General features: G+C 33.7%; 1 protein-coding gene across 1 annotated transcript in view; it reads left to right on the top strand.

Moving 5' to 3' along the window:
* LOC145291622 (uncharacterized) overlaps window positions 1-27,575 on the top strand; it is a 110,537-nt gene that overhangs the window by 56,019 nt on the left and 26,943 nt on the right. Inside the window, exons 4-8 of the mRNA XM_080137697.1 lie at window positions 8,791-9,005; window positions 10,132-10,281; window positions 16,277-16,495; window positions 22,253-22,404; window positions 22,524-22,663. Of these exons, the coding sequence (XP_079993823.1) occupies window positions 8,791-9,005; window positions 10,132-10,281; window positions 16,277-16,495; window positions 22,253-22,404; window positions 22,524-22,663 (876 nt within the window). The remainder of the gene's footprint in view (window positions 1-8,790; window positions 9,006-10,131; window positions 10,282-16,276; window positions 16,496-22,252; window positions 22,405-22,523; window positions 22,664-27,575) is intronic.

The raw sequence follows: 27,575 nt of genomic DNA, 5'->3' as shown, positions 1-27,575 counted from the left end.
GCTCCTGCCTAGATGGGGCAACAGTACTCCATCGTTGGCTGCACCTGCCTTTTATAAAGGTAGAGAACTGCACCAGAAGTAAGATATCGACTTACGACAAACGGTCACCAACTAAATATTGGAGGGACTAAACGCTGCTTAACTTTGCGTCTGGCCATTAGCCCTGTTTGAAAGTTATATACATACAGCACGTTGTTAACTACTTGTTCTTCTACTTCTTTTTCTTTTCATTTTTCTTCCTGTTATTGTTATTATTATTATTATTATTATTATTATTATTATTATTATTATTATTATTATTATGAGCGGGACCTGTGGAAATTCAACTGCTGACTCATTCATATGTAATATATTATTGTTGGCATTCTGCAGATGTCCAGCGTAAATGGACACGCTCTGATATTATGTAGCTCTTTTGTTAAACCTGTAAAAGTCTTTATCTAAGCTATCAGGGACGTCTGGTGTAGCCATGTCGTAAAGTACGCTTAAATATGATATTTTAATTCGAATATATAGAAAGTTAATGTTCTATCGATTTTTATATATTATAAAGTTGCAATATATATATATATATATATATATATATATATATATATATAGATAGATAGATAGATAGATAGATAGATAGTAATTTATAAAATATATATGGCGATTAAGCTACACTAAATATTCTGCGTTTCATCCACTATAGGATTCGTCATGCTTATGCGCGAATTCTGTGGTTGCTTCTTGTTTTTATATATGTTGAGGATTTTTAGTTAGCCAATCAGCTTTCTAGTATCCACCGCGCCCCTTCCTATCAGCCAATGGGCATGCATTTTATCGAACAAAGGAGCGCATAAGCCTGACGAATCCTATAGTGGATGAAACGCAGAATATTCAGTGTGGCTTAATCGCCATATATATTTTATAAATTACTAACTAGCTCTACCGACATATTGAGCACTTTTGAAGTAAATACTTAAAGTTTACGCATAAATCTATACTTTCGTATATTAAATTCATGTGAGTAAATGAAGTAGTTATATATATATATATATATATATATATATAATATGCTTATGACTGTGGTGCATCAGCTTTCTTTGAAACCTAAATAGAAACTTATGAAAAAAACAATATATATATATATATATATATATATACTAGCTGTACCCGGCCACGCGTTGCTGTGGTTCAGTGTGTTAAAATGGAACACATTCCTCAAGAAAAATTGCATTTTGTTCGTTTATTTACTTTTATTATTTTTTGCAATTTTTTTAATCAATAAAAGTTGTTATTTTTTCTCCCCAAAAAAGATTAATTTTTTACCTATAAATTGTTAGGTGAAAGTTGTTTTTTCAGGAAAACTTGCACTTTTTTTTTTAATTTGTCAGTAAATGTTTCTCTTTGAAAACGGAATTTTTATTATAAAAAGAACAGATGAATGCTTTACATGAACACTGTAAATAGTTATGTGAAAGTAGAGAAAAATTTGATTCTTTTTTTCAAGAGAATGTACAAAGTATTTTTAACAGATGTTCAGAAAATAAACAGAAAAATACTTCCATCATTAATTATGCAAAAAAATAAATAAAATGTTGATTTAGTGTTTCAACATAATGCTTATAAATTACGATAAAACTTGCTCAGTATGTGCTATTTTACGGTGGTTGTAAAAATGGAACGGAAACTTAAATTTCGCTTCGTTTTAATCTTTCTTAATTTTTTAATTGTGCCACCCTCAAACGAATATAATCAAAACAGTAACATTAAACAATTGTACTTTATGTATATAAAACACAAAATATTTATTAAAAAAAAAAAGTTAATAACGACAGGGAAATAATTCCATTTTTAAACGAAAAAGTCAGTTTGGTATATCTTTTTGTTATTTTTTACATAAGTCCAGCTTACCATTCACATTGGAAATGTCGACATTTATAGGTTGTAAGGTACGTTTACAACGAATAAATACTCCAATCTAGTAGATGTATCAGAATTTTTGACACCCTTATCACGAAACTACGAATAAAATATAAAAAAACTCGTAATTTCTCTTTTAAAAATGGGTTGTTTATTTTCTTTATGGATTATACTTCGAAAATAAACTAATAAAGTTGTTTTAAAAGTAATAGAAATATATTTTGTTTTAAACTAATGAATTTTACGAACTCAATATTTTTCAATTTTTAAACTTTAAAAATCTATCAAAATTTTTCTATTGATTCTATTTTTACGATATTTTCAGGGTCAATGTGAAATTTTATGCTCTTTCCAATAAACCGAATATAATATTTTAGACAAACGTTTTTTTTTCATTTACGCCCCCCCCCCATTTTCAAGTGTCTATTAAAAAGTAAATAATTAATTTACTCACCAAAGTTTTATATATCACAAATTGAATAATAATAATAATAATAATAATAATAATGGTCAATAAGTAATATATTCAAATTTAAAACAAAAAAGTAGTGTTTTTTAGAAATTTACCTGTAAAGTTCGAAGTTTAAAACCTGTTTTTTTTTTAACCATGTTGTTTGTTTTTTCTTTTGTTTTTGTTTTTTTTTATAAAACCTTGGTCCTTGCTCCTTTAATTGAAAAATAATTAGGGCTTGAATTACATTTTTCGAGGAGTTATAAGCTTGGAAAGACAGGAGGTCGAATAATTCACGCCTCCCATTTTGAAATGTATATTAAAAAGTAAATAATTTACTCACCAAAGTGTTATATATCACAAATTGAAGAGAAAAGGTCAATAAATAATATATTCAAATTTAAAACAAAAAAGTAGTGTTTTTTAGAAGTTTACCTGTAAAGTCCGAAGTTTAAAACCTTTTTTAAAAAAAACACGTTGTTTGTTTGTTTGTTTTTTTTTATGAAACCTTGGTCCTTGCTCCCTTAATTGAAAAAAATTAGGACTTGAGTTACATTTTTCGAGGAGTTATAAGCTTGGAAAAAAGGGGTGGAATTATTCACTATTTTTCACGAAATTTCTGACACACCTACCAATCTACAGATGTTAAGAACAGCTTTCGGAATAGACCCCCCTAATCTTGCCAGCATACCCGAAAAGCTATAAAAGTTGATGTATCGAATGTGAACGATGAGTTGGACGTAATGTAAAAATGTACCGAATTTAAAAGGGAACGAAATTCACATTTCCGTTCCATTTTTACAACAACCGTAAAGCAGAGCATTCTATGCAAATTTTACCTAACTTACTGTATTAATGCTATTTTTTAAGCAACAAAAAAATATTTAGGTTTGGCTATAAATTCCTAAACTCATTTCACCCTAAATAATTTAGGTGACTGAAATAGGAATCTAATTGAATCTTTAATTTCCTGAATAGTATGCGAGAAATTCATTTTTCTTCGAGTTATATCGAATTCATTAATACGGACTTTAGGGGCTTTTTTCGTAATGTTACTGTAAAAATTATGTTTTATTGTTACAAGTTACGATGCTTTAAAAAAAAAGCAAAAATAAATTCTTGCATTTTTTATTTACTACTAAAAACCATAACTTTAGTAAAGGTATTTTTTGTTTAAACAAAATAAAACATTTTCACTAAGAGTTAAGTAAAAATAATTAGTTCGTTATATTCTGCGATCATTATTTGATAAATACTGCAATTCTCATTAAAATTGGTTAATTTCCTGATTTTTGGTAAATTTTTAAGTAAAGGGAGGGGTCAAAATATTTATACACTTTGAGCGTCGGCATTCATTTTGTCTGTACCTAACATTTTTCGATGAATATTTAATAGGAAAGTGACCACGTGTGGTTAATTTATCAATAATCATGTAATTAAACCCATTGAAAATTTACCGATATTGTAAACACATTCTGTTTACATTAAGCCTGTAGTGTTTTTTTAGTGATGCAGTGTTGGCAACTGAGATTTTTAAAAAACCGCGAAATCAGGAGAAAAATGTCCAGAAAATCGCTAGATTTTTAACTTTTATCATCTGAAATTTTCAAAAATCGCTAATTCCCCCCCCCCCAAAAAAAACTCCCTATTTTAACTTCCTACCATAAAAAAATCATAAATATAGTATATTCAATATATAAAATGTTCCGTGTTTTCTCACTATATGTTTCTGGAATTATATTGAAGCGGTTAGCTCCCGTATTTTATCAGCTAGTTTTACCTGTTTTTTCAGAGAGGGTATTTTTTTCCGGAAACAAATCATAAACTCAAACTTTTTATAATAAAAGTTGAATTGAAATATACTGCAAATTAAACATCACAATAATGGTGCAACATATTTTGAAATTAGAAAAATAAAAAAACAAAAAAAACTTTGTTTTAGCATGTTAAAAGTATTTAGGTTGGTAGATAATTAAATTCTTCTGTATTGATATAATTTTTTTTTTTTTGCTGTTGTTTCTTGCTTTTTACAATTTTCGACTAAATACTTCTAAATTTCGTATTTTAAACTAAACTTCGAAGGTTGGAATGCCCACCCCCCACCTAAAATGTACTTGGAAAAATCGATTTTATAGCGAGATTTAAGAATGGTTAGCCGAAAAAAAGGTGAAAAACAAAACAAATAATCAATAAATAATTGTTAACAAAGGCAATAAATGCTACTTTTTTTTTACTTACATGAATGAATTTCTTTTGTTTTAAAGTATTTTCAAGCGCTTGCGGGTGTGTGGGTGCGAAATATCTCCAGATTTTCTAGAATATCTCGCTAGATTGCAAACGAAATCTCTAGATCTAGCAGGAAAACCGCTAAATTAGAAACACTGGCCACGTGACAGGAAGCGGTAATAAATAATTGTCCCTAAATAAAAAAAATGGCCTATCGGTACAAAGAAACCCACCTATTTATCATAGAAAAATTAAGTATAATGTTATTATTAAAAAGAAATATAAAAAAACACACATGGATATAGTAAACATATTATACCAAAACGTGGAAGCCATCCGTCCAGTGGTTTATTAGACAATTAATTGCGAACGAACAAGAGTTACATTTATATATATATATATATATATATATATATATATATATATATATATATATATAAGTTGAGTTCCTTCAGCTATAATCAAAACCGAAACCAAAACTTATGAAGAAAACTTGGTAAAATTATTTATTACACGAAATGGAAGTTCATAACAATTAAATGACTCGGATGTAAGCGTGCCACAGAAAATAAATGAATAACACACACGCTATCGTATTAATATAAAGATGATTTTTATGATGTTTATCATTATCATTATTATTATTATTATCATTATTATTATCATCATCATCATTATTATTATTTTATAATCATCAGCATCATCATCATTACTATAACTATTACTAAAAGAAGAAAAAGTAGATGAAAAGAAAGAGGCTAAAGATATTCTATCCTATAATTATTTAACGCTGCTTCGCAAGATTATTTTTTTCAATTCGGGTTTACTTAATTCTTATCTCAGCCAAAGAGGTTATGTTTCCAGTCAAGTTCGTTTGTCTTGTTTGTATACGGCGTTACGTCCACGCCGTTTAATGAATCCTCACTAGAATTTGGTCAAACGTAGAACTGATTTTATTTGGGAATATTTATTCATAGCAAAATTGCAACTTCCAATTTTTTCCAAAAAAGTGCACCGAGAGCAAGCTTCACATGCCTCATCGCAGTGAATTAGTTCACAGTGCATTGCACTGTGGAGAGCCTACTGTTGATTTTATAAAATTATTTTTATATAGAATGGTTCGGAGTAAAGTTTTAAACGAAACAGTCAAGTACCATGGTTCGATTGTGCTCTAAACTGAAACATTCATTTCGAATGCACCCCTGTCTTATAAAATAACTTATTGTTGATTTTATAAGCCTAGCCTTTCTGCTTGTGCGGTGATAATGACTTGAATGAAAGTTCAAAATGAAAAAAAATCAAGTATTATTGTTCGATTGTGGTCTAAACGGAAAAATTTATTTCGAACATTCCTTGTCATATCAAAGAATATACTGTTGATTTTATATGCTGGGTCTTTCTGCTTGTGTAGTTACAAAACTTCTCAAATGCACTTGTGATGTTAGGAAGTATAAAAGTGTTAACTTTGGTTAAAATCGCCTGTTCTTTCTTGCATCGGATTTTTCGATTATTGATACTTATTGAAGATATTTCGATAGAAAATCTACCAAGCACATAAAGTACATTTGTGCCAACTTTTAAAAAATCGGCCCAACTTTTTCGGAGTGCCTAAGGAACAAACTCACACACAACGTTTTTATATAATAATAGTAGAGCTTAAACCTAAGAGTAGTCGCTTCATAACTTCGACGGTAAGTAAATTATAAACATAAACAAATATTACCTCTCTGAAATCACTTTCAAATTGAAACTAAAAAAAAGGAAAACTTTAGCGATATCAGAAATATGTCAGATACTTCACACCTTTCAAGCTTATTAGATAAACTGTAGATACATTAGTTTATTCATAACTAGGGAGTCAATGATTTCAAATAGAGAAGAACAAATGGTAAAGTTATCTTTATTCAGAAAAAATTAAATATGTGTATATGTTTATATATTACTGTGTATAGGATCCACTCCTAAACTAATTAACTAATTATTGTGATGTAACCCTGTCGTGAGAAAAGGACCCACATAGAATACTATTGTAGCCAATGAAGTGTATCCTGGTGTGTTTGTGCCGTGAGACGTGTCTCGTGACGGATATGTGCCGACAGATATGCACCGACAGATATTTTAGGTGAACTATTATCGTCCTTAGCGAGGGCTCAATCAGCTCCTTTGTGTTACACCCCCATTTTGACCATTATTTCTTCTCGTTTAACCCATGTTGTTTGCTATCCTTGTGGGTGATAAACGATCATTCTATGGCGCCAGTAATTCTCCCCAGAGAATTAATTATCTGATCTTGAAGAAATGACTATTGTGGCTGAAAATTGACTTTTTTGTTCTATTTTGAAAACATCTAATTAAATTTTAACCAGGGAAATAATACTAGTACGTTGCTCATTTCACAGAATGGTAAGGGTGTTATTTAATGGGTTGAAAGATCGGAGTTCAAGACCTCAAAAAATTATACTTAATAGCTCCTTGCTAAACATTAAGCATAATAAGGTGAAAAGAAAAGCTAAATGGAACAATCTAGAAAAACGATTAACACTCGACACTATAACTCGGTGTAATACTAAATGAACCGGGAGCTTTTTCCTCGCCATTGACTATGGTCGGTCCAATTATTTATCTATAATAATAATGTAGTTGTATGTGTATATTAAAAACTACTGGATATACGAAACTGTAGAAATTTTATTTTTATTTTTATTTATTTAGCTCCCCTTCCTTTCCCCCCTTTAATTGGTATATTTTTCTCTTTTTCCCCTTCTTTTCTTCCCCTCCCTCGGTGAATCTGGCTGTGTCTCGCGATATTCGACAAAAGGAAGAAGAAAAACAAAACACAACAGACTGGCAGAAGAAGAGGAAGACGCCAGAGCGGTGTTAGGCTTTTTTAATACACCAGAGCGGTGTTGCGACGTTGGAATTACGACCGAGTAGATTTGCGGCCTCTGCTTTACACCAGAACGGTGTTGCGACTTTGGAATTACGACCGAGTAGATTTGCGGCCTCTGCTTTACACCAGAGCGGTGTTGCGACGTTGGAATTACGACCGAGTAGATTTGCGGCCTCTGCTTTACACCAGAGCGGTGTTGCGACGTTGGAATTACAACCGAGTAGATTTGCGGCCTCTGCTTTACACCAGAGCGGTGTTGCGACGTTGGAATTACGACCGAGTAGATTTGCGGCCTCTGCTTTACACCAGAGCGGTGTTGCGATTTTGGAATTACGACCGAGTAGATTTGCGGCCTCTGCTTTACACCAGAACGGTGTTGCGACTTTGGAATTACGACCTAGTAGATTTGCGGCCTCTGCTTTACACCAGAACGGTGTTGTGACTTTGGAATTACGACCGAGTAGATTTGCGGCCTCTGCTTTACACCAGAGCGGTGTTGCGACGTTGGAATTACGACCGAGTAGATTTGCGGCCTCTGCTTTACATCAGAGCGGTGTTGCGACTTTGGAATTACGACCGAGTAGATTTGCGGCCTCTGCTTTACACCAGAACGGTGTTGCGACTTTGGAATTACGACCGAGTAGATTTGCGGCCTCTGCTTTACACCAGAACGGTGTTGCGACTTTGGAATTACGGCCGAGTAGATTTGCGGCCTCTGCTTTACACCAGAACGGTGTTGCGACTTTGGAATTACGACCGAGTAGATTTGCGGCCTCTGCTTTACACCAGAGCGGTGTTGTGACTTTGGAATTACGACCGAGTAGATTTGCGGCCTCTGCTTTACATCAGAGCGGTGTTGCGACTTTAGAATCACGACAGTGTAGATTTTCGGCCTCTGCTTTACACCAGAGTGGTGTTGCGATCTTCGAACGAAAACGTCAGAGCGGTGTTGCGACCTTCGAACTAAAGCACCAGAGCGGTGTTGCGAACTTTGATATGCCAAAAGAAAAAAAGCAAGTAAAAAGTATATTTGTTATAAGTGTTCTTTATGAACCGCCAGAGGGACTGATTTGGCAGCCCAGCCGAACTATACATTTCCTTCCTTTCCTATTTTTCTTTCTGATAAAATTTATACCGGTTTACCTTGACCCTTTTTTTTTTTTTTTTTTTAATTTCTTTAGAACACTTAGTCTCGTGCAACGGGATAAAATTCGTTGAACGTGACGATAAAATTCCCGTTAAAACTAATGAACATAACACGAGTAAAACAGCTTCAAACTTTTAAATTTGAGGTATTATTATTATTATTCATTTGCAGATATTCAAAATTGTGATAATACTAGGAAAACTATAACAGTCCAGATATTCGACAGCGTGCCATCACTCTACGATGTGTACGCAGTTGGGTGGAGGATAAGCTGTGGTAAACAGGCCGGTACAATCACTGGAAACGGGACAAGAATGAATCCATACGTGTTCACAGTCGATATTAGCCAAGGTTTGGCACGACAAACTCCAAAATGCGGGCTTCAGGTAACCATTTCTACTCATCCCATTTTTACATCTTTCTATAACCAGCTAATTCCGTAAACCACTTACTCTTTATTTTGTTTTGGTTGTTTTGTTTTACGGCATATCAACCCTTTTCGAGTTATTTAATGCCGAATCCAGTTATTTTGGAAATAGTATTCATGTTGCATTCAGTTATTTTGTAGAAGGTTTTAATTCTTCAAGCTCTTTGTATCTTCAATCGCTAGTTTGTAGTGTTTGGTTTGGCTGTTTTATAGTGGATTTTATCAATTTTGTTCCCTGCTCTGTAGAGCATGAATGAGTTTTGCAAAGGGAGAGGGAAAATGGTTACAGTATTAATGTTTGGTACATTTTAACTTAGGAAACAAGTTAGGAAGTTGGTGAGATAGAAAGAGAAAGGGGACATGTAAAGAAGAAAAGGGGAAAAAGGTGGGTTGTGGTTTTTGTGTTTGGTATTGCAGAACATGATTAAGTTTTGCAAAAGAAGAAGAAAAACAAAAAGCATCAATGCTAGGTGCATTTCATCTCAGGATCTTTATTTTGGTCTTAATTTTACCTTCATCCTTGGCCGTGACTCGGTTTTTTTTTCTTTTACAAAGGAGTTACCACTTATCAAGGCCCGGAGGCCACTCGAGGATAAGGGTTAATGAGTGTTCAGTAATCAATGGGACAATATCGTAGTAATCGTTAGTAGTGGAAATTTGGTAAATTAGATTATTTAAGGGGACGGCTTATCAAGAATTTGTTTACATTTGACTTTTTTCTTTTTTTTACATAGAGGTCGCCACTTAACAAGGCCCAGAGGCCACTCAGGGATAAGGGTTATCGTTCTTGCTTATTCGAGTTTTCCTAACTTACAAACGATTGATAGAGATTGACGGAGACAAGAGTCTATATAGGAAGGCGAAAACAAGTGGGCAATGTTATAGACTATGATGATATATGCTCCAGCTAAAGATGACAAACAAAAACATTTTCTTAACATTTTCATTCACTTTTTCTAGATGATTCCATGTTTTTTAATCTTTTTTTTTTTATTATTAAATATGTTGTGACAACTTTTTATGGCGACCTCTTTATTGATGGCGAATTGTGTTGTTTTTGTTTTTCTTCGGATTTTTTTAAAAAGGAAATTGCGAATAATACGTACAGATTAGACATCAAATCCATCCGAACGTGCGAGAAGCCAACCTTTGATGATCCAATTCACAGTGTCATATGTATCTTCACCAACGTACCACCCTCGAAACCGCCAGCATTGACGCATCGCCCACTCAAGGTGAGAGCTTTCTCAACTAATGTATCCATGTTATAAAATTAAATATATTTATTTCCACGCTTCCACATTTACCTACGACTTTTATATATTTTTAATGGAAATCACTCCAGATGAGACACGAAGCCATTTGATCCAAGTAGCTAAAAAAATCAGTTTATTCTTTAATTCGTTATTGACACACATGTGTCTTCTCGAATATAAACATCCAAAAATAAGCAACAACACACTGTAGCCAAGAATGTCAAACAGATAAAAGAATACGATCAGTGCGAGTTAAATTCTTTTCTGTTTCAGGCAGAGTTACCTCCCCTCCTTTTGAATTCTGTCATGTGATTCCACGCGTGGAGACGCAGGAATTAGGATCTTTTAAATTATATAAACCCGGTGATAAATTCTGCACTCTTTGTAGATTTGAATCCCTGGCTATATTAAAATTCAATGACAATAAGTCAATGTGTTTAAACCGAGAAGATAAAATAATATCAAGAGGCATGCACAGACAATGGATGAAGTTTTACAAATTTAAACCCCCATAACTCAATATTATTAAAGGAATCATTATCGTTATAATTATTAATATTATTATTATTGATATGATTATTATTATTATTTTACTTATTTTGCTAGTATTAATAATACTATTATTATTATTATTATTATTATTATTATTGACATCATTATTTTTTATATATATTATTATATTTTTATTATCATAACTATTACCATCACAATAAATAAATATTTTATCTCTATAATAATTACAAATATATTAAATACCAATTTAAAATTTAAAGTTATCTCCCTTAGATCATCAAAAGATTTTATTTTATTTTTCAAAAAATGACAGTTATATCGTTTGGATTTTAAATTAGCGTCCAATAATTAGACAGTTTAACATTTCATTAACCCAGCGTTTTAAATTTAAAATAAACTGTAAATAATTATTTTAACCATTTGTGGCCAAAATTCAACATGCACACATATGCACTGACATACTTTAAAACAAATTTTCTAATGAAACTCAATAAGGTTAGTTAATGAATTTTCTTTTTTCTAATTTTAATTTTCTCCTAACTTTTCTATTTTAATTCAACATAAAATTTACAACTTTTTTCTTACGTTTTAAATATTTTCAGGACTCTCCACCTTATTACTACAAAAATGCTAGTTTATTTTGGCGTCTTAAACTTCTCCCCCCCTTTTTTTGTGGTGATTAGGAGATTATATTCGAAAACAAAAGTATTTGTCAATTATTGTTAATGCTTATTCTCAATTTTAATAAAATCAATATCGTTTCCGAAACGATCGTACACTCAATTTGATTTTGTTTGTTTTTCCTTCTTAATTTACAATTGTAAATCTTTACACTCAATATATATATATATATATATATATATATAGTAATTTTATTTTAGTAAAGGATTTTTTTCTTCATCCTTATATAAATGAATTCTCTTTGGTCATTATAAACATTCTAAAAGTCGGATTATGTAGGTGCTAAGTCTGCGATAGGTTAAAGTTAATATATTTGTTTCCATCCGGGAATTTAAACTGCATTCTTTATTTTTATTTTTGCATTTTTTTATTCAAAGCTTCTTTAGACAATATTATATATTATTTCTATACATATATATATATATATATATATATATATATATACATATATATATATATATATATATATATATATATATATATATATATATATATATATTGAGTAATGTGATTTATAATTTAAAAGTTTAAAAAAAAAAAAAATTTTAATTTAAAAATCAAATTTTAATTAAATTAAAAATCAGTTTCATAAGAAGGAACAACAACAAAGTCAATTATCTGTACGATCGTTTCGGAAATCCGTGCTTTTTATTTGTGGTATACATGAAGTCACGTAGAACAATTATACATAGTTTTTTTTGGTAAGCACGGTCTCCTCATCAGCAAATTTAGGAGGATTTCTATTGAATTGAAAAGACACCAAAAATAAACCTAGCATTAAAAGTAAGGCAGATGAATCTGAAAAATTGAAATAAAAGGTTTGGATTAAAAATTTATAAGAAAATTAGTATAGGTTAGAGATAGAAATGAGTAGAAAAAAAAATATATATTTTTTTGAATTTACATAATAAATTTGATTTAAAAATACATAGAGATATTTACCTTTTAGTTTTTCTTTTTTTGAAATCAGGAACTGTGTTTAAAGTAGTCATTTAGATGTTTGCTATAGCTTTTTATTTTATTGAATGATGAATTTTAAAAGGGCGACGCTCGTGCAGTAAATTGTTTCCGTTAGCGTATTTTGATTTAAAGACGCTACAGTTAATATATATAGAGAGAGAATATTTATTTTGCAAGTTTTTAAGGGGAGATAATTGTCATGTGTTATTGGCTTTATTTATTATTTGATTAACGAGTCTAAGGGCGGTAATTGGTCTAACTTAATTTATTAAAAAAAAAAATTGTAATCTATTTTTACTAATGAGTAATTTTTAATGATTTAAGGTGGTTTATATTTATTAAATTTAAACCAACGTTTATGATTACATGATAGAAGCTCGTGTCTTGAATTTACTAGTTTGGTTGTGCTTTTTATATCTTCATATTTTAAAATTTTTAGGGTTTCTTTTGTACATAGTGTACATGTCTTCCCGTATACGAGTTAAGAAAAATAACCAAGAGAAAAAAAAGATAAAACCAAACTACAAATATTAGATAATGATACAAATAAACAACAAACTAAAACCTGCAAACGTAAGAATAGACACAAGGAGATCCTATGGTTCAACCCCCCGTATTCCAAAAACCTAGAAACAAACATAGCTAGAGAATTTTTTTAAATATTAGATAAGAACTTTAAAGCCCCCCATAGATATAATAAGATTTTCAATAAGAACACAATTAAAGTCTCTTACTCTACTATGCCAAACCTTCATCAGAAAATAATTAGCTCTAATAATAAGAAAATTAATAAACTACAAAATACAACTATACAAAATACATCTGACTGTAACTATAGAAGAAAAAATAAATGTCCCCTACAAGGCTCATGTAAAATTAAAAATGTTATCTATAGTTGCACAGTATCAAAAACTCCAAATATACAAGAACCTATCAACAGCCATAACTCAACTACCAGATTAAATAATAACACCAACTTAAATCAATCTACCGATCAATTACTAATCAACCCACCACATTATAATCCAACAATAGACCTAACGGAAAATAATCATAATAATCAAGAGGTAATATATATTGGTTCCACATCTGGCCCAATAAAACATAGAATTTCAACGCACAAACATTCTTTTAAAAATAACTCTCTATCAAACCAAACTACTCTATCCAAGTATATTTGGCAACTAAAAAATAGCTATATTTCTTTCAACTTAAAATGGCAAATAATTGAGACTTCCAAATCATATAAACCAGGAGATAAATTTTGTACACTATGTACAAAAGAAACCCTAAAAATTTTAAAATATGAAGATATAAAAAGCACAACCAAACTAGTAAATTCAAGACACGAGCTTCTATCATGTAATCATAAACGTTGGTTTAAATTTAATAAATATAAACCACCTTAAATCATTAAAAATTACTCATTAGTAAAAATAGATTACATTTTTTTTTTTAATAAATTAAGTTGGACCAATTACCGCCCTTAGACTCGTTAATCAAATAATAAATAAAGCCAATAACACATGACAATTATCTCCCCTTAAAAACTTGCAAAATAAATATTCTCTCTATATATATATTAACTGTAGCGTCTTTAAATCAAAATACGCTAACGGAAACAATTTACTGCACGAGCGTCGCCCTTTTAAAATTCATCATTCAATAAAATAAAAAGCTATAGCAAACATCTAAATGACTACTTTAAACACAGTTCCTGATTTCAAAAAAAGAAAAACTAAAAGGTAAATATCTCTATGTATTTTTAAATCAAATTTATTATGTAAATTCAAAAAAATATTTTTTTTCTACTCATTTCTATCTCTAACCTATACTAATTTTCTTATAAATTTTTAATCCAAACCTTTTATTTCAATTTTTCAGATTCATCTGCCTTACTTTTAATGCTAGGTTTATTTTTGGTGTCTTTTCAATTCAATAGAAATCCTCCTAAATTTGCTGATGAGGAGACCGTGCTTACCAAAAAAACTATGTATAATTGTTCTACGTGACTTCATGTATACCACAAATAAAAAGCACGGATTTCCGAAACGATCGTACAGATAATTGACTTTGTTGTTGTTCCTTCTTATGAAACTGATTTTTAATTTAATTAAAATTTGATTTTTAAATTAAAAAAATTTTTTTTTTTTTTAATTTTTAAATTATAAATCACATTACTTAATATTGAATTAGCTCTAGGACATTTAACTATCGAGCTTATTATATATCTAAATTACAACGAGCATTTCCTGTATTTTAATTAAACTAGTAATTTCACTATTACATTAAAATACACTTAGCTCTTTAGACTATTATTCTAATCTCCTTTAAATTATATATATATATATATATATATATATATATATATATATATATATATATACAAACACAAACACACACACACACACGCAAATATATATTCATGCACTGATGATTCTTCGCAAATACCTACAGACACTAGTGTTTCATCCTTTCGGGAATCATCAGTGCATAAATATATATTTGTGTGTGTATGTGTGTGTATGTGTGTGTTTGTGTATGTGTGTGTATATATATTTATGAGAGAGAGAGGGATTCATAGGAAATCACTTGTTTTAGTCTTCTTTCTCAACAGTGACTACTTTTCATTTCTTGCATTGTGACAGCGTTCTAATATTACCCTATATATATAAAATAACAAACTGCTACTAGCGTGTAATGCAACGCTCTTTATGTAAACAAATGGAGCTTAAGAGGTTGGATTCATTATAACTTCTCATACCGATCTTAGCAGTAGCAAAATAACGTTTTTTATTCAAAGCTTCTTCAGACTATATATTGGGTTTTTAGATATGTATGGCTAGGTTTCCTTCCTCTTATCTATTTGCCTTTCTGGTACCTAAGGTACTTAAGCTTTTACGCATTTTTATTCTCATAGCATCTATATGCTAGTTGACATGTCGCAGAATGGATCTTGTAATCCTAAACTTACTTATTAATAGTTTTTCTTTTTCTATTTTATTATTTAATTCATCAAAAAAATTCCATATATTAGTAAAAATAGTAACCGTATTATTTTTCATTTTTTTATTGGGGAAGTGGTATTATTCACTGGAGAGCCATGTATTAAACAGCTGTCCTGTTTTTAAATCTCCGAAACGGCTTATGGTAAGAAGCTAATGATCCCCGTTTTCTATTTACAAAATTTTAGTTAAGGTTTTCCCTTTTCATCCTTCTGTAGTTAAATTCTGTTTTAAAATTGAAGACTTTTGCGAAATCGGCTTATGCAAATGCTAAATCTGTTTCTATTTAACAATTTCAGTAAAGGCTTTTTTTCTTTTTTCTTTCTTTTTTTTCGTCCTTATATAAATGAATTCTCTTTGGTCATTATAAACATTTTAGAAGTCCGATTATGTAGGTGCTAAGTCTGCGATAGGTTAAAGTTAATATTTTTTCCATACGGGGATTTAAGTTGCATTCTGTATTTTTATTTTTGCATTTTTTTTATTCAAAGCTTCTTTAGACTATATATATATATATATATATATATATATATATATATATATATATATATATAATTATATATATATATATATATATATATATATATATATATAAGCTTTTTATGTCCAGTCTTTTGTTTTCCATACTGTTATCAACAAAATATTCAGCTTCTTTTTGTGTTCCTTTATCAATAACCACTCATGTATTGTTCTACCGATAAACCCATTTCCTCTATTTTTTTCATATTTCTTTTTTCTTTTTTCCCTACTTCTCTAACACTATGAGGTTTGGGAACGTCGATAGTATCACAAACATGTTGCTTTTTATTTTGCAGGTTGTGGCTAATGTTAGTCATATTTGCCATTCCCCCGGCCTGATCCAGTTCTTTTATAGCCAACAAGTCTTCCAACCGTTTGACATCTACGCGATCAATGGTCGAAGGGCATGTTCTAAATGTTCCGGAGCCGGCAAGGGAACGGGTTCTCAGAAGGATCCTTATGTCTTGAGCATAAATATCACAGATCCAACACAGTTTAAGGCGTGTCAAGGAGCGGTCAGTGTGTTTTTTTTTAATTATTAAAACGAACTCAATTCTGTAAATATATTATATTTTGCTTATGAATAAGTACAAAACTGACAACCAACGCCAGTAAATAAAGGTATATCACACGAAACCGTTTGAAGGGTGAAGTAAAATGTAGTAGGCAAAAAAAATCAGGAACACAGATAGGAAATAGTTAGTATCGCCCACCTCTAGAAGAGAGGAATTTCTTGGCTGTAATAACCGTAGAGAAAGAAGAAGTAGAAAAAAAAAACTCTCTTCTCGCAGACACGTGGTTCGTCACAAATAAAAATCCAATGGCCGTACGGTTACATCGCTCCGCTATGCCATTCCCGGCTGGAGCGTATGCACAACGGAATCGCAAGTGAACTCCCTATTTATGTGCAAATGCTTGAAACGCGTTGCTGCAGAAAGCCGTGTCATTTCATGCGCCGAGCCACGCTCGAGAAACACTGCCCCCAACTGATGAATCACGCTTGCTGAGTCCTGCCTTGCCAATTTCCTCCAAATGGAGAAAGCGATGGACCACAGTCTGTTAGAGTTAAAAAATGGAAGGTGCCATAATGCGTGATATCCATTCCAATTCTCTGCCAATTCTCGTTAATTTCCAGCTTTCCCTTTTTCCGCCTGACTGGCGCTGGCTCAATGGACTGACATTCCTCACATTCCCGTATGAACGTTTTAACGGTTGCTTTTGTCGTGGTTGGGCAACTTCTCCTGACAAAGTAAGTAGTGCATCGCATCCCCGGATGTCCACTACCTTTGTGAATAGCCATAATTTGACTCTCATCCAGCTCGTCTGTGTGAACCGCGCCTATCACCGGGTCAAGTCCGTTTTTCTTTTTTATTGCCTCAAACCACCGCTGTGGTACTCGTGTCAATCGGTCAGCGATATTTCGTGCTTATGGAACCAACGTCACGTCCACTGTCAGCCCGTACACTTTCACGAGCTCCTTGGGAGTGCTTAGTCGCCTCCTAATAAGCATCTCGCTTGCTGCTTTGGTGCGTACTCGCGCCTTTCCAGTTAGCGTGTCCGAAACCCAATGGTATACGCAGACAAAATCTGTCTTTATGTGTAGCACTTTGCTCTTCCACTGATGAGCCAAATTGATCCCTTTCAATACGGCGTCCAGTTCGGCTAAGTTGATATGTTGAGAGTCATCTTCAGGTCGTAGCCAACATGCATCTTCCAACACAGTTTCACGCATCTTCAAGGCTGCACAAATTGCTAGGGAGCTAGCATCGACCCATACATTCAGCTCTTTCCCGTCCACACACCAATTTCCCCGGGCCGGATCGTTCTGCTGCACAGATTCTAAGGTTTCAAACATCATACGATGCAGTACGGCGTCCCTTACTTCATCATTCCAGCCCTTCGTTACCGAACTTACTCTCCTTCTGAGTATTCCACAAGCCACACGAAGCCAACCGCACACCGAAAAGTGCCCGACATGTCGACCACACAGGGAAAACATTGTTCGTCGCGTAACAATGCTGGGAGCCTCTGGAATTGCATTTCCTCGCTTCCACCGCAGTTCACTGCGTTCCATCTTGACCGCCAAACCCAGCACCCGTGCACCGTCCTTCAACCGCTCCTAGTTCTTGAACTCCAACCCGAACTGCGCTAGGTGTTCTGTTACACGGTCGCGGGCACCACGTCTTCATTGACAAAAATGTCATCAATATAATCAGATGCTGCGCGGTTTACAACTTCTTCCTGAGATAATACTTTGCTGACAATTGCTCTTATTATCAGGGATGCTACATTCAAACCGAACCCCAGATGGGTCAGACAGTATTTTCAATTTGTCCATTTCCACAGTCTGGTATGGCCACAGTGTCTCATGGAGCCGGACTTGTAGGTATGCTCTGCTGAGGTCTAGTAGAGACACGTTAGCACCTTTTTGTCTCCATTCGCGCAGCTTAGCCGCACAAACATCTGCGTTGGCCGTAAACGCGTCTACGTAATGATTTAGCTCCCGGTAGCCCATCACCGGGCGCACTTTGGTTTTGTTCTGCTGTATTACAGCCATTAGGGGAATTAGCCCTTTGGAGGGTCCCAATTTATCCCCTGGGTACGGCACGAGCCAACCATTATCTATCCAGGTGCGGAGCTCCTGCGTGTATTCTTCACGGATTTCTGCATGCACTGGGTATTCTGACACTCGATTGTGTAGCCTTTCAGGAGGTGGTCCTCAGACCACATCCACGATGCGGTCCATGTTCGGTTTGGATGGTCAACGGTGACAGTGAAATCCGGTTCATTAATAGAAATGGCTGCGCATTTAATATTTTTCCTGCTGCCCAGCCGCACTGGTCCTGTGGGCTCGACAACAACACCTCCCAGAGCTTTTATGGCGTCGATCCCTAGAAGTAAGTCAACCCCCAGCGGTTTGCCACGCACCACCAACACATCGATTCTGGCACACACACCTTCATCGGTGGATACAGAGACCGCTCCAACACCGCAGCACGCATGGGATATTCCACCAATCGTTTTGACATTCACGTTCGTTTTTCTCCAAGACCGGCACCGCTCTGCATGTAAAATCGTCTTAGAGCATCTAGTATCAATAAGCGCCAAACATCGTGTCCCGTCAACATGAATGCTTATCACCGTTCGCATTTTGGTGGGAAAGGAGACTGGCGCTTGTGCGTCGTCCTCTTGCTCGTTTCCCGAGCAGTTCCGAGCCCAGTGTCCACTCTCACTGCACCGGTAACACCGTGTTCCGCGTTTTCGACAGTCCCTTGAAGGTGGCCTTTAACATTGCATTTGAAACAGGTCACACTAACAGGAATATTCTGGGCCCTGTTGTTTGGGTGAGCATGTGGCTGCAACCACGTCCTGATTTTGTTCCCCAGTCGTCGTCAACATTCTCGCTCTCGACATTAGCTCCCCATGGTCAGGGCTTCGATGTTCGGCACCTGTTGAAGAGCAATTGAGATGGCGTCAGGGAACCCATTGACGAAAGTCAATTTTGTGAGTCTCTCTAAGCCATCTTCTGTGAATCCGGCCAATCCAACCAACTGCCTGATTTTGTTGGCGTAAACATCCACACGTTCGCCAGCCCATCTAACCGTAGTTATTTTTCTGTATGATGCAAACGCGTCGTCGGTAAATGCCTCCTTTAATCGGGCCTCAATCTGGTCTATCATTTTTTGATCGTCCTCCTCCATTTCTATGTAGAGGGCCAGTGCATTACCTTCCAGATATAAAGGTAGCAGACTAGCTACATCATCCACCTGCTGAAGTTGTACGACAAGTCTTACTTTTTTCAGCCACGCTACAACGTCTCCCTCGCCAGAGAACGGCTTGATAATATCACTGCTTATCCGCACCTTCGCCATAGTCGCGCCGAAATAGCTTGAAGCAAAATGTAGTAGGCAAAAAAATCAGGAACACAGGTATGAAATAGTCAGTATCGCCCACCTCTAGAAGAGAGGGATTTCCTTGGCTGTAATAACCGTAGGGAAAGAAGAAGCAGATAAAACAAAAACAAAAAAACTCGCTTCTCGCAGACACGTTGTTCGTTACAAAGAACAATCCAATCGCCAGAACCACCGACACGCAATTTCCAGCGTCCTGCCTTTATAGCAGCCGGGAATTATATATTTGCATAATCGCGCGAGAGTATACGCAATTCTACGAGAATTGCATGGGGTTAACGCAAATAAAAACCAATGGACGCCATCTTGGAACTCTCTTCCGCTCAGCCCGAAACACAACAGACGTATCCGAAGTAAGCTCTCTATCTCCCCTCATATCGGTTATTGCTAATTCTGCTACAAAGGAACGAAGAGACTTTATTATCGAGCGTACAGAACGTAACTCAAAACAAAACAGAAAACGTAAACTCAAAACGGAAGCGACTGACGACAACTCAAATAACACTGTCCTGCTGAGTTATCGTCCTTGACCGATATGCGATCATAATTATATACTGGCGCAAGTTAATGTATACTTAATTGGGAGTGATTAGTTAGAGCAGAGATCATCAACCGAGTTCTACATGGAATCCTGAGAGTCCAGAGAAGCTTAAAAGGGGCCCACGACAAGCATATTTTATCTAGTTTCTACTTTGTTTTGTTTTGAAGGAATGTTTCCAGTAGTGCTTTGAAAGTCTCACTATTTTTATTTTTTGTTATTTAACTTTAAATTTCTCGGTGCAAAGTAACTTTAAACCAGAGATTCTCAACTGGAAATTTGAAAAGGTAAACGAAAGAAAAAAAGCATCAAAGCATTTAGGCATTCATTGTTTTTTGTATGCTGTATTGACACTTGAACTCTCGATTAAGGTAGCTGGTGGAACTGTGAAGGAATGAAAAATACCAAGCTCAGAATTAATTCTCCGAACGAAAGTCTCACACCACTTTTAAGTTCTCTTATGGAGAATAAAATCAAAATTTAACAATACTAAACCATGTGTATTATATCTGTATTCCAATTTTTATCAAATTCTATTACATTGTTTTAATTCTGGAAAATGTTAGAATTTAAAAAAAAAAAACGGCTTAAGCGTAAAGGTTCTTAAGAAATTCCGTGAATGTTGCTTAATTTGCGTCAAATTTCTTGATCCAAACCACATATTTTATTTTATTTTTTTTAATGAGAGATTATGCCTATATTAGACCTTAGAAATACCCTTTAAACAAAATAAACTCAAAATAAACTGAATATTGGTGAATATCTGTCAAAGACTATCGCTAAAGTTTGGCAAAAAATCGCTGGTATCTGAATTTGCACGAAGGGATTATATTCACTTTTTATCTCCTTTGCATAAACCAAATTAAACTAATTATATACTGCATTTGGACTCCTTACGCCTATGAGCTGTGTTCTAAAATGTATAATTATCAGATAACTAGAAGGCCACTAGGCATTGCCCGGTCGTAAAATACTCTTAAATATGATATTTTGATTAATGCAGATTTCGTATATTATATTGGACCTAATATATAGTAATGATTTAAAATGTTTTTAAAATGTTAGCTCGTGCGCCACCACCGGAATCAAAACCGAAACGTTTAACTTACGATTTACTTTTTCCTTTGACGTTAATGTCTGAGCTATAAATACATGTTTGCTGCGGCCCTGTCGGTGGGGCATTAGAATACGCCGACTGCCCCCCTGCAGAGAGTAAAAGACCCTCAATGGGGGTCCTGGATATGACCTTAAACTATATCCAGTGGTGAGGCCCCAGCTTGTGGGCTTTGGGGAGTGTGGAGCCACCCTTTAATTACCATTGCTCCCAGGTCCACTCTGACCCGGAGTGGTAGTACCTGTTAGGGTCCCAACTATGGGTTGAATAGAAACCGACGTGAAAACAACAAATATACTCTATTAAAAAAAATTTTCTTCAAAATCTTTGGATTCGGCATTATAGACCCCGGAAAGGGTTGATATGCCGTAAAACAAAAACAACCAACAACCAAACATGTTTGCTGCAAGATTAAAAATTAAAATATGAACCAATAGCTATTACGTTACGCATGCATATTCGTAATGATATAGTTCGAGCTTCACCTGGCAAATTCCATTTCTTCAATTTTCACACTTTTGCACCGATTTTCCCCGGCTAAAACCAAAATATAAAGTTTTGCATGGGTTTGAATACCTTATATATTAATTTTCATGTCTGTAGACCCAAATCTAGCAGAGTAATGTGATTCGTTTTTGTTTTATTTTTATTTATTTATTATTTTTTGTATATATATTTATTTTTATTTTATTTTTATTTTATTCTTTAGCAAATCAAAAATAAAGTTTATACAGTGAAAATCCTGGTGCAACAGGCAGAGTTCATCATTCAAAACACGGATTCCGTCTACAACATCGAATGTGACTTTAATCAACCGGGGAAAGGTACAATAGAAGTGAAATCTGGGATTTCAGTTGCAGGGTAAGTTTTCCAACGGCGGTGTGTGATTGACTGAATTAAACCGTCGCCAACAATGGATCAGCTTTCGCAAATTCAAATCCTACTTTTCAATATTGAATTTTCTCTTTTTTAACTTCCAGAAATCCTCCTGTGAAGAACGCAACTAAAGAATCAACCCGGGCAGTTTTAAGCGTGGTAGCAAGTGATGGTGTAACACCGGTCCGAACTGTTTCTATTGGTGATCATATTCGACTAAAACTGACCGTTGAGTCAAACACTTGTGAGTTCGAGCTTTCAATGATTTCGTTCTTGCCTTTATCTTTTCTTCTAGTAATTATCCGTGCTTCATACATTGAGTAAATTCAAAATATTTAATTTTATAATAAAAAAACAGCTAATGAATTAATAATAGATAGAAATAAAAAAAAAATAAAAAAGGTATCGAAATATGCAATGTTTTTAACTATAAAGAAACATAAATTAATTTAAATTAGCTGAAAACAAAAATTGCAAACTAAAATCATGGAAAAACAGATTTCAAAATCTAAAAAAAAAAAAAAAACTGTTTCTGATCTTTTCAGACAGTTGTCATCCGTGTATTAACTGGAAAGTTGTTATTCATTAGGCGAAAAACTTGTTAAATATCGTTTTCTTTTTGTTGTGTTTTGTTTTGTTTTTTTGTTTGTTTTTTTGGTTTGTTTGTTTTTTTTTTCTAACACGTTGATGAAAACCAAATTTGTGCAAATTATAATTTGATAAACCATTATATCATTCTGTGCTAACACCGGGGTCTGAAACAATTCTATGCAATGTTGTGACCAATAAAAGAAAGACTTTTCAAAACATGAGTACATACTTGTGCATCTACATCTATTAACGTGGTATCTTGAAAGAAAATTAGTTGTAGCTCTAGTATTGAACTATTGAGCTATCTAAAAGAGAACTTCATTTTATTCATTTATACGTAATTACTGTCCCAAGTTAAATTAAATTACATATAAACATATTATATATATTTCCAAAGTTAAACAACGTCGCAGCTCATACGAGTCATGCAAGTCAACAAACACGAAGTCTAGGACTCAAGTTTCAGTCTCATTTGAGTTAATCAGCTAAACATATTCGAACTCGGGATTTGAAATCCGAATCTCTTGCATGCGAAGTGAATACCCTGCCACTTTAGCAACCACGCTACAAACAAGAAAACTTAACAAATCGCAGCGAAATCCAACTATAAAATTACCTACTTCGTCTATTTATATATATATGTGTGTGTGTGTGTGTGTGTGTGTGTGTGTGTGTGTGTGTGTGTGTGTGTGTGTGTGTGACAAAAGGTTTATATTTCAAATTTCAAGATGTTTTCCATCTTACAGTTTATTTTTTGAGCATGTTAAAATGTCCAATTCTAGACAGCACATGTTTCGTAGCACAGAATCATTCATGTAATTATTATGTTAATATTTGAATTTATTCCCACCTTATTCATCAGAAGAATAGGAACTCATCAACTTTAAAAGAAAATAAAGGAATATGGGCAGGATTAAAAAATCCGAAAATCGAAGAGAAGTTGTAATTGTGTTTTCTTTTACTTACGCAATCTTATATAAACACACACACACACACACACACACACACACACATATATATATATATATATATATATATATATATATATATATATATATATATATATATATATATATATATATACACAGAGAGAGAGAGAGGGAGGGAGGGAGAGAGAGTGGGGGAGAGAAAGTTTTATAATATTACACTAATAACGTTTTGAAGTTTAAATCAAAGTATTATTACGTAATAATAGGAGAAAGAGCGTTTTAATACTTTTTTTTCGTCTTCAGCGATGGCGGTATCCTGTAAAATTCATTATTGTAAAATTCACGACTCTGATAGCATATTTACAAATTTTAAACGTGTTTTCTTTTTAATTATATACACTTAGGTGAGGTGAACCGGCTTCCTCCAAAGGAAGGAGTTTCATGGGTAAATGAAATTCATAAGCGGTCTGCAGTCGCATGTATATTTCTGTCAAGGAAGATGGCGACCTTAGGTTCTTTTTTACTCACTTTCACCACAAGCAAGGCATATTGCCACTTGGATGTAAAGCGCTACTAATTGGGACCATGTCTAAAGAAAGATTACACGTTAGTTTACGTTGTATTTGGACTTTTGTATGTCAATACAGTTTTGGTAGGAGGAAGGGATTTCCAAAGTCTAGTCGTTCTAGAGAATAAGCTATTAGAGGAGAAAACTTTCTGACATTTACGAGCTTCAACAGTGAAGGGAGGTGATTTTGTTGCTAAGCGGGTTTGTCGGGAATATGTACGTCGAAGCGGCACGTGTGCAATGAGTTCAACAGAGCACATTCCATTAAAATACTTGTAAAACAGGCACAGGGATGCAACATTGCGGTGATGGGACAGGGGTTAGACTCTAGTTGACAAAGTGGAACCTATTAGATTGGAGACCTTTTTTTTTACCATATCCAAGAAGGAGAGGCGAGTGCTAAATGCACTAGCCAAGATGTAGCAACAATACTCCATACATGGGCGAATGGTGGCCTTGTAGAGGTACAGGATACTCTCAGGTGTGAGTAGTTTTCTAACACGATAGAGGGAGCCTGCCTTCTTTGCAGCAGCTTTCGCAATGCCCTCAATGTTTTTGATCCAGTTCATATTTCCTGTGAATGTTAAGCCGAGGAGTTTGAAAGAAGAATTCTCAGGTTTGTTATGGATATCGGTGGTTGGAGAGGAGTCTTGTCATTTTTAAAGGAGAGCAGCTTAGTCGTACATTTTCTAAGGATTCAGCCATTGTCTTGGATTTGTGTACATCCGTTCTTCCCTCATGCATGTTATAGAACGTTGTATCATCAGCAAATATACCCATTTCGTACATAATATTATCGAACAGGTCATTGGTGAATATCAGGAATAATATTGGTCCAAGGATCGACCCCTTAGGCAATCCTGCATTAATGTTATGCTGCTTGGATGAACGTCACACAAATCACAACCTGGATACTCCTATTGTCTAAGAAGAATCTAATTATATTTAGTATTCGCACAGTTATACCGTAAGATTTGATTTTCATTAGCAGCCCTTCATGCTAGGCTTTGTCAAGACCCTTGAATATATGGAGAGCTACAGCCCTGCCTTACCCGCCTTTTCCAGTGCATGGTATATGCGTTCAGAGATTTCTGTAAAAATATCTGCAGAAGAATGATATTGAATAAATTTGTACTGTTTGTCAGAAAAAAGATTAGCTTTCAGACCACTAATTGTGGATTCCGTCTGTATCGGGAAATTTGGGAGGGAGTTGTTTGTTGGCTTTAGGATGGAGTTGGAGGAGATCACCGAGCAAGAAGTTCCACCTTTTTGATTGCCCTGCATGCAACCTTCTGGTCGTTGGACAGTGAGGGATTTACTGATTCTCTTTATTCACTACATTATTATAAATTTTCCAGAAATAACGAGTTCTTATCTTCTATAAATCTATGCGTTCTCTTATTATTTCAGAATGTCTTCTTTTGGCTGTTGCAGGGATGTGTCGACTTCCTCCAACGCCTGGTTTATCTCTGTGTGTGTGTGTGTACATTTACCTACGCAATAACTCTGTCAATTTTCAGTCTACAGACTCGAAATTTTGTATACAGGGTACTGATATTTGAGAAAATCTTTGTGATCGGTTTTCGATCAGAAATTTGCCGATCAGGGGTCAAAGTTCAACGATTTGACTTTTGAGAACTCTACCAAATTCCTCCGACAATTTTGGGTCTAAACACTTGACATTTTAGATATAGGTTCCTTGGATATGGATCTAACTTAATAACTTTATTTAAGCCCAAAACAATAAATTTTAAGGGGGTCATAATAGGGGTCAAAGTTTAAAAAATTGACCGCGTTCTTTTTTTTTGCTCAACATACACATTCAAACACCCGGGCAACGCCGGGCTAAAATGCTAGTATTAAAATAAAAACAACATAAAAGTATGTTGATCTTTCTTTTTACCTTTAATTATTACAAATTTCACTCAGACAATTAAATTAATTCCTGTCCCACGTTGGTATACACGCTTTTCCGTTATACACCTATAATTTATTATTTAAGGACTTAGGCTTAAATTATTAACGATATTATTTTTAGCTTAACGTCAGTTTTGAGGCTAGAGACAGGCGTTGTAACTTTGGAATTTGATTTTCATCCATGCGGACAAGGTAAGTTGCCTATCGAAATTAGGATTTCATTAGAAATGCTTCAATGCTTAATAAACTATTCAAAACCCTATCCCTCCATGTTTAACCACTTATACTACGAAGGCAACGTTTATGAAAAGTATCCAATCGGACAATGTGCCTCCGGTACGGAGTTCATGCTTCTTATCCATACAGAAATGTCGAAATAATCACGGCACGATAAACAGAAATTTTGGTTTTAAGAGACAGCTTTCTATCATTCCATACCATAGATCGTAGTTTGCCAAAGGCATCTTTTGCTTTTGAAATCCTATTCATTATCTCATCATTGAGCAATGCTGATGCATTCGCTTTGCTTCCTAGATAAGAAGAGGATTTAACATACTTCAAAGGATGTACATCAATCCTAATTTGGATTTTATATATATATATATATATATATATATATATATATATATATATATATATATATATATACTGTGTGCCCAAAAATTCACTTGAAAATAAAGAATCTATTTAAGTTCAAAACCTTTCAGTTACTTTTTGGACACCATATATGTGTGTGTGTGTGCGTCTGTGTGTGTGTGTGTGTGTATCTATATATGTATATATGTATGCATATCTCTATATATGTATGTATATCTATATATATATATATATATATATATGTATGTATGTACGTATATCCATATATATGTATGTATATGTTTGTATGTGCATATATGTATGTATATATATATATATATATGTGTCTATATATGTGTGTGTGTGTTTTTATATATATAGATTTTTTGTTGATTTTTATAAACGATAATATGATTAACTTAGCGTTTTCATCTTGAAGCTCATGATTTTAGAAAATCACCCATATTTTTATTTGGAGGTAAACAAATAATACTTTTTATTTATTATCATTTTTTATTTATTTCTTTTAATAATATACATATATATATATATATATATATATATATATATATATA

Source organism: Euprymna scolopes, chromosome 12 (assembly GCF_053919585.1).
Source record: "Euprymna scolopes isolate OS-2025 chromosome 12, ASM5391958v1, whole genome shotgun sequence".
Lineage (NCBI taxonomy): Eukaryota > Metazoa > Mollusca > Cephalopoda > Sepiida > Sepiolidae > Euprymna > Euprymna scolopes.
This window is presented reverse-complemented; position numbering and strand designations above follow the sequence as displayed.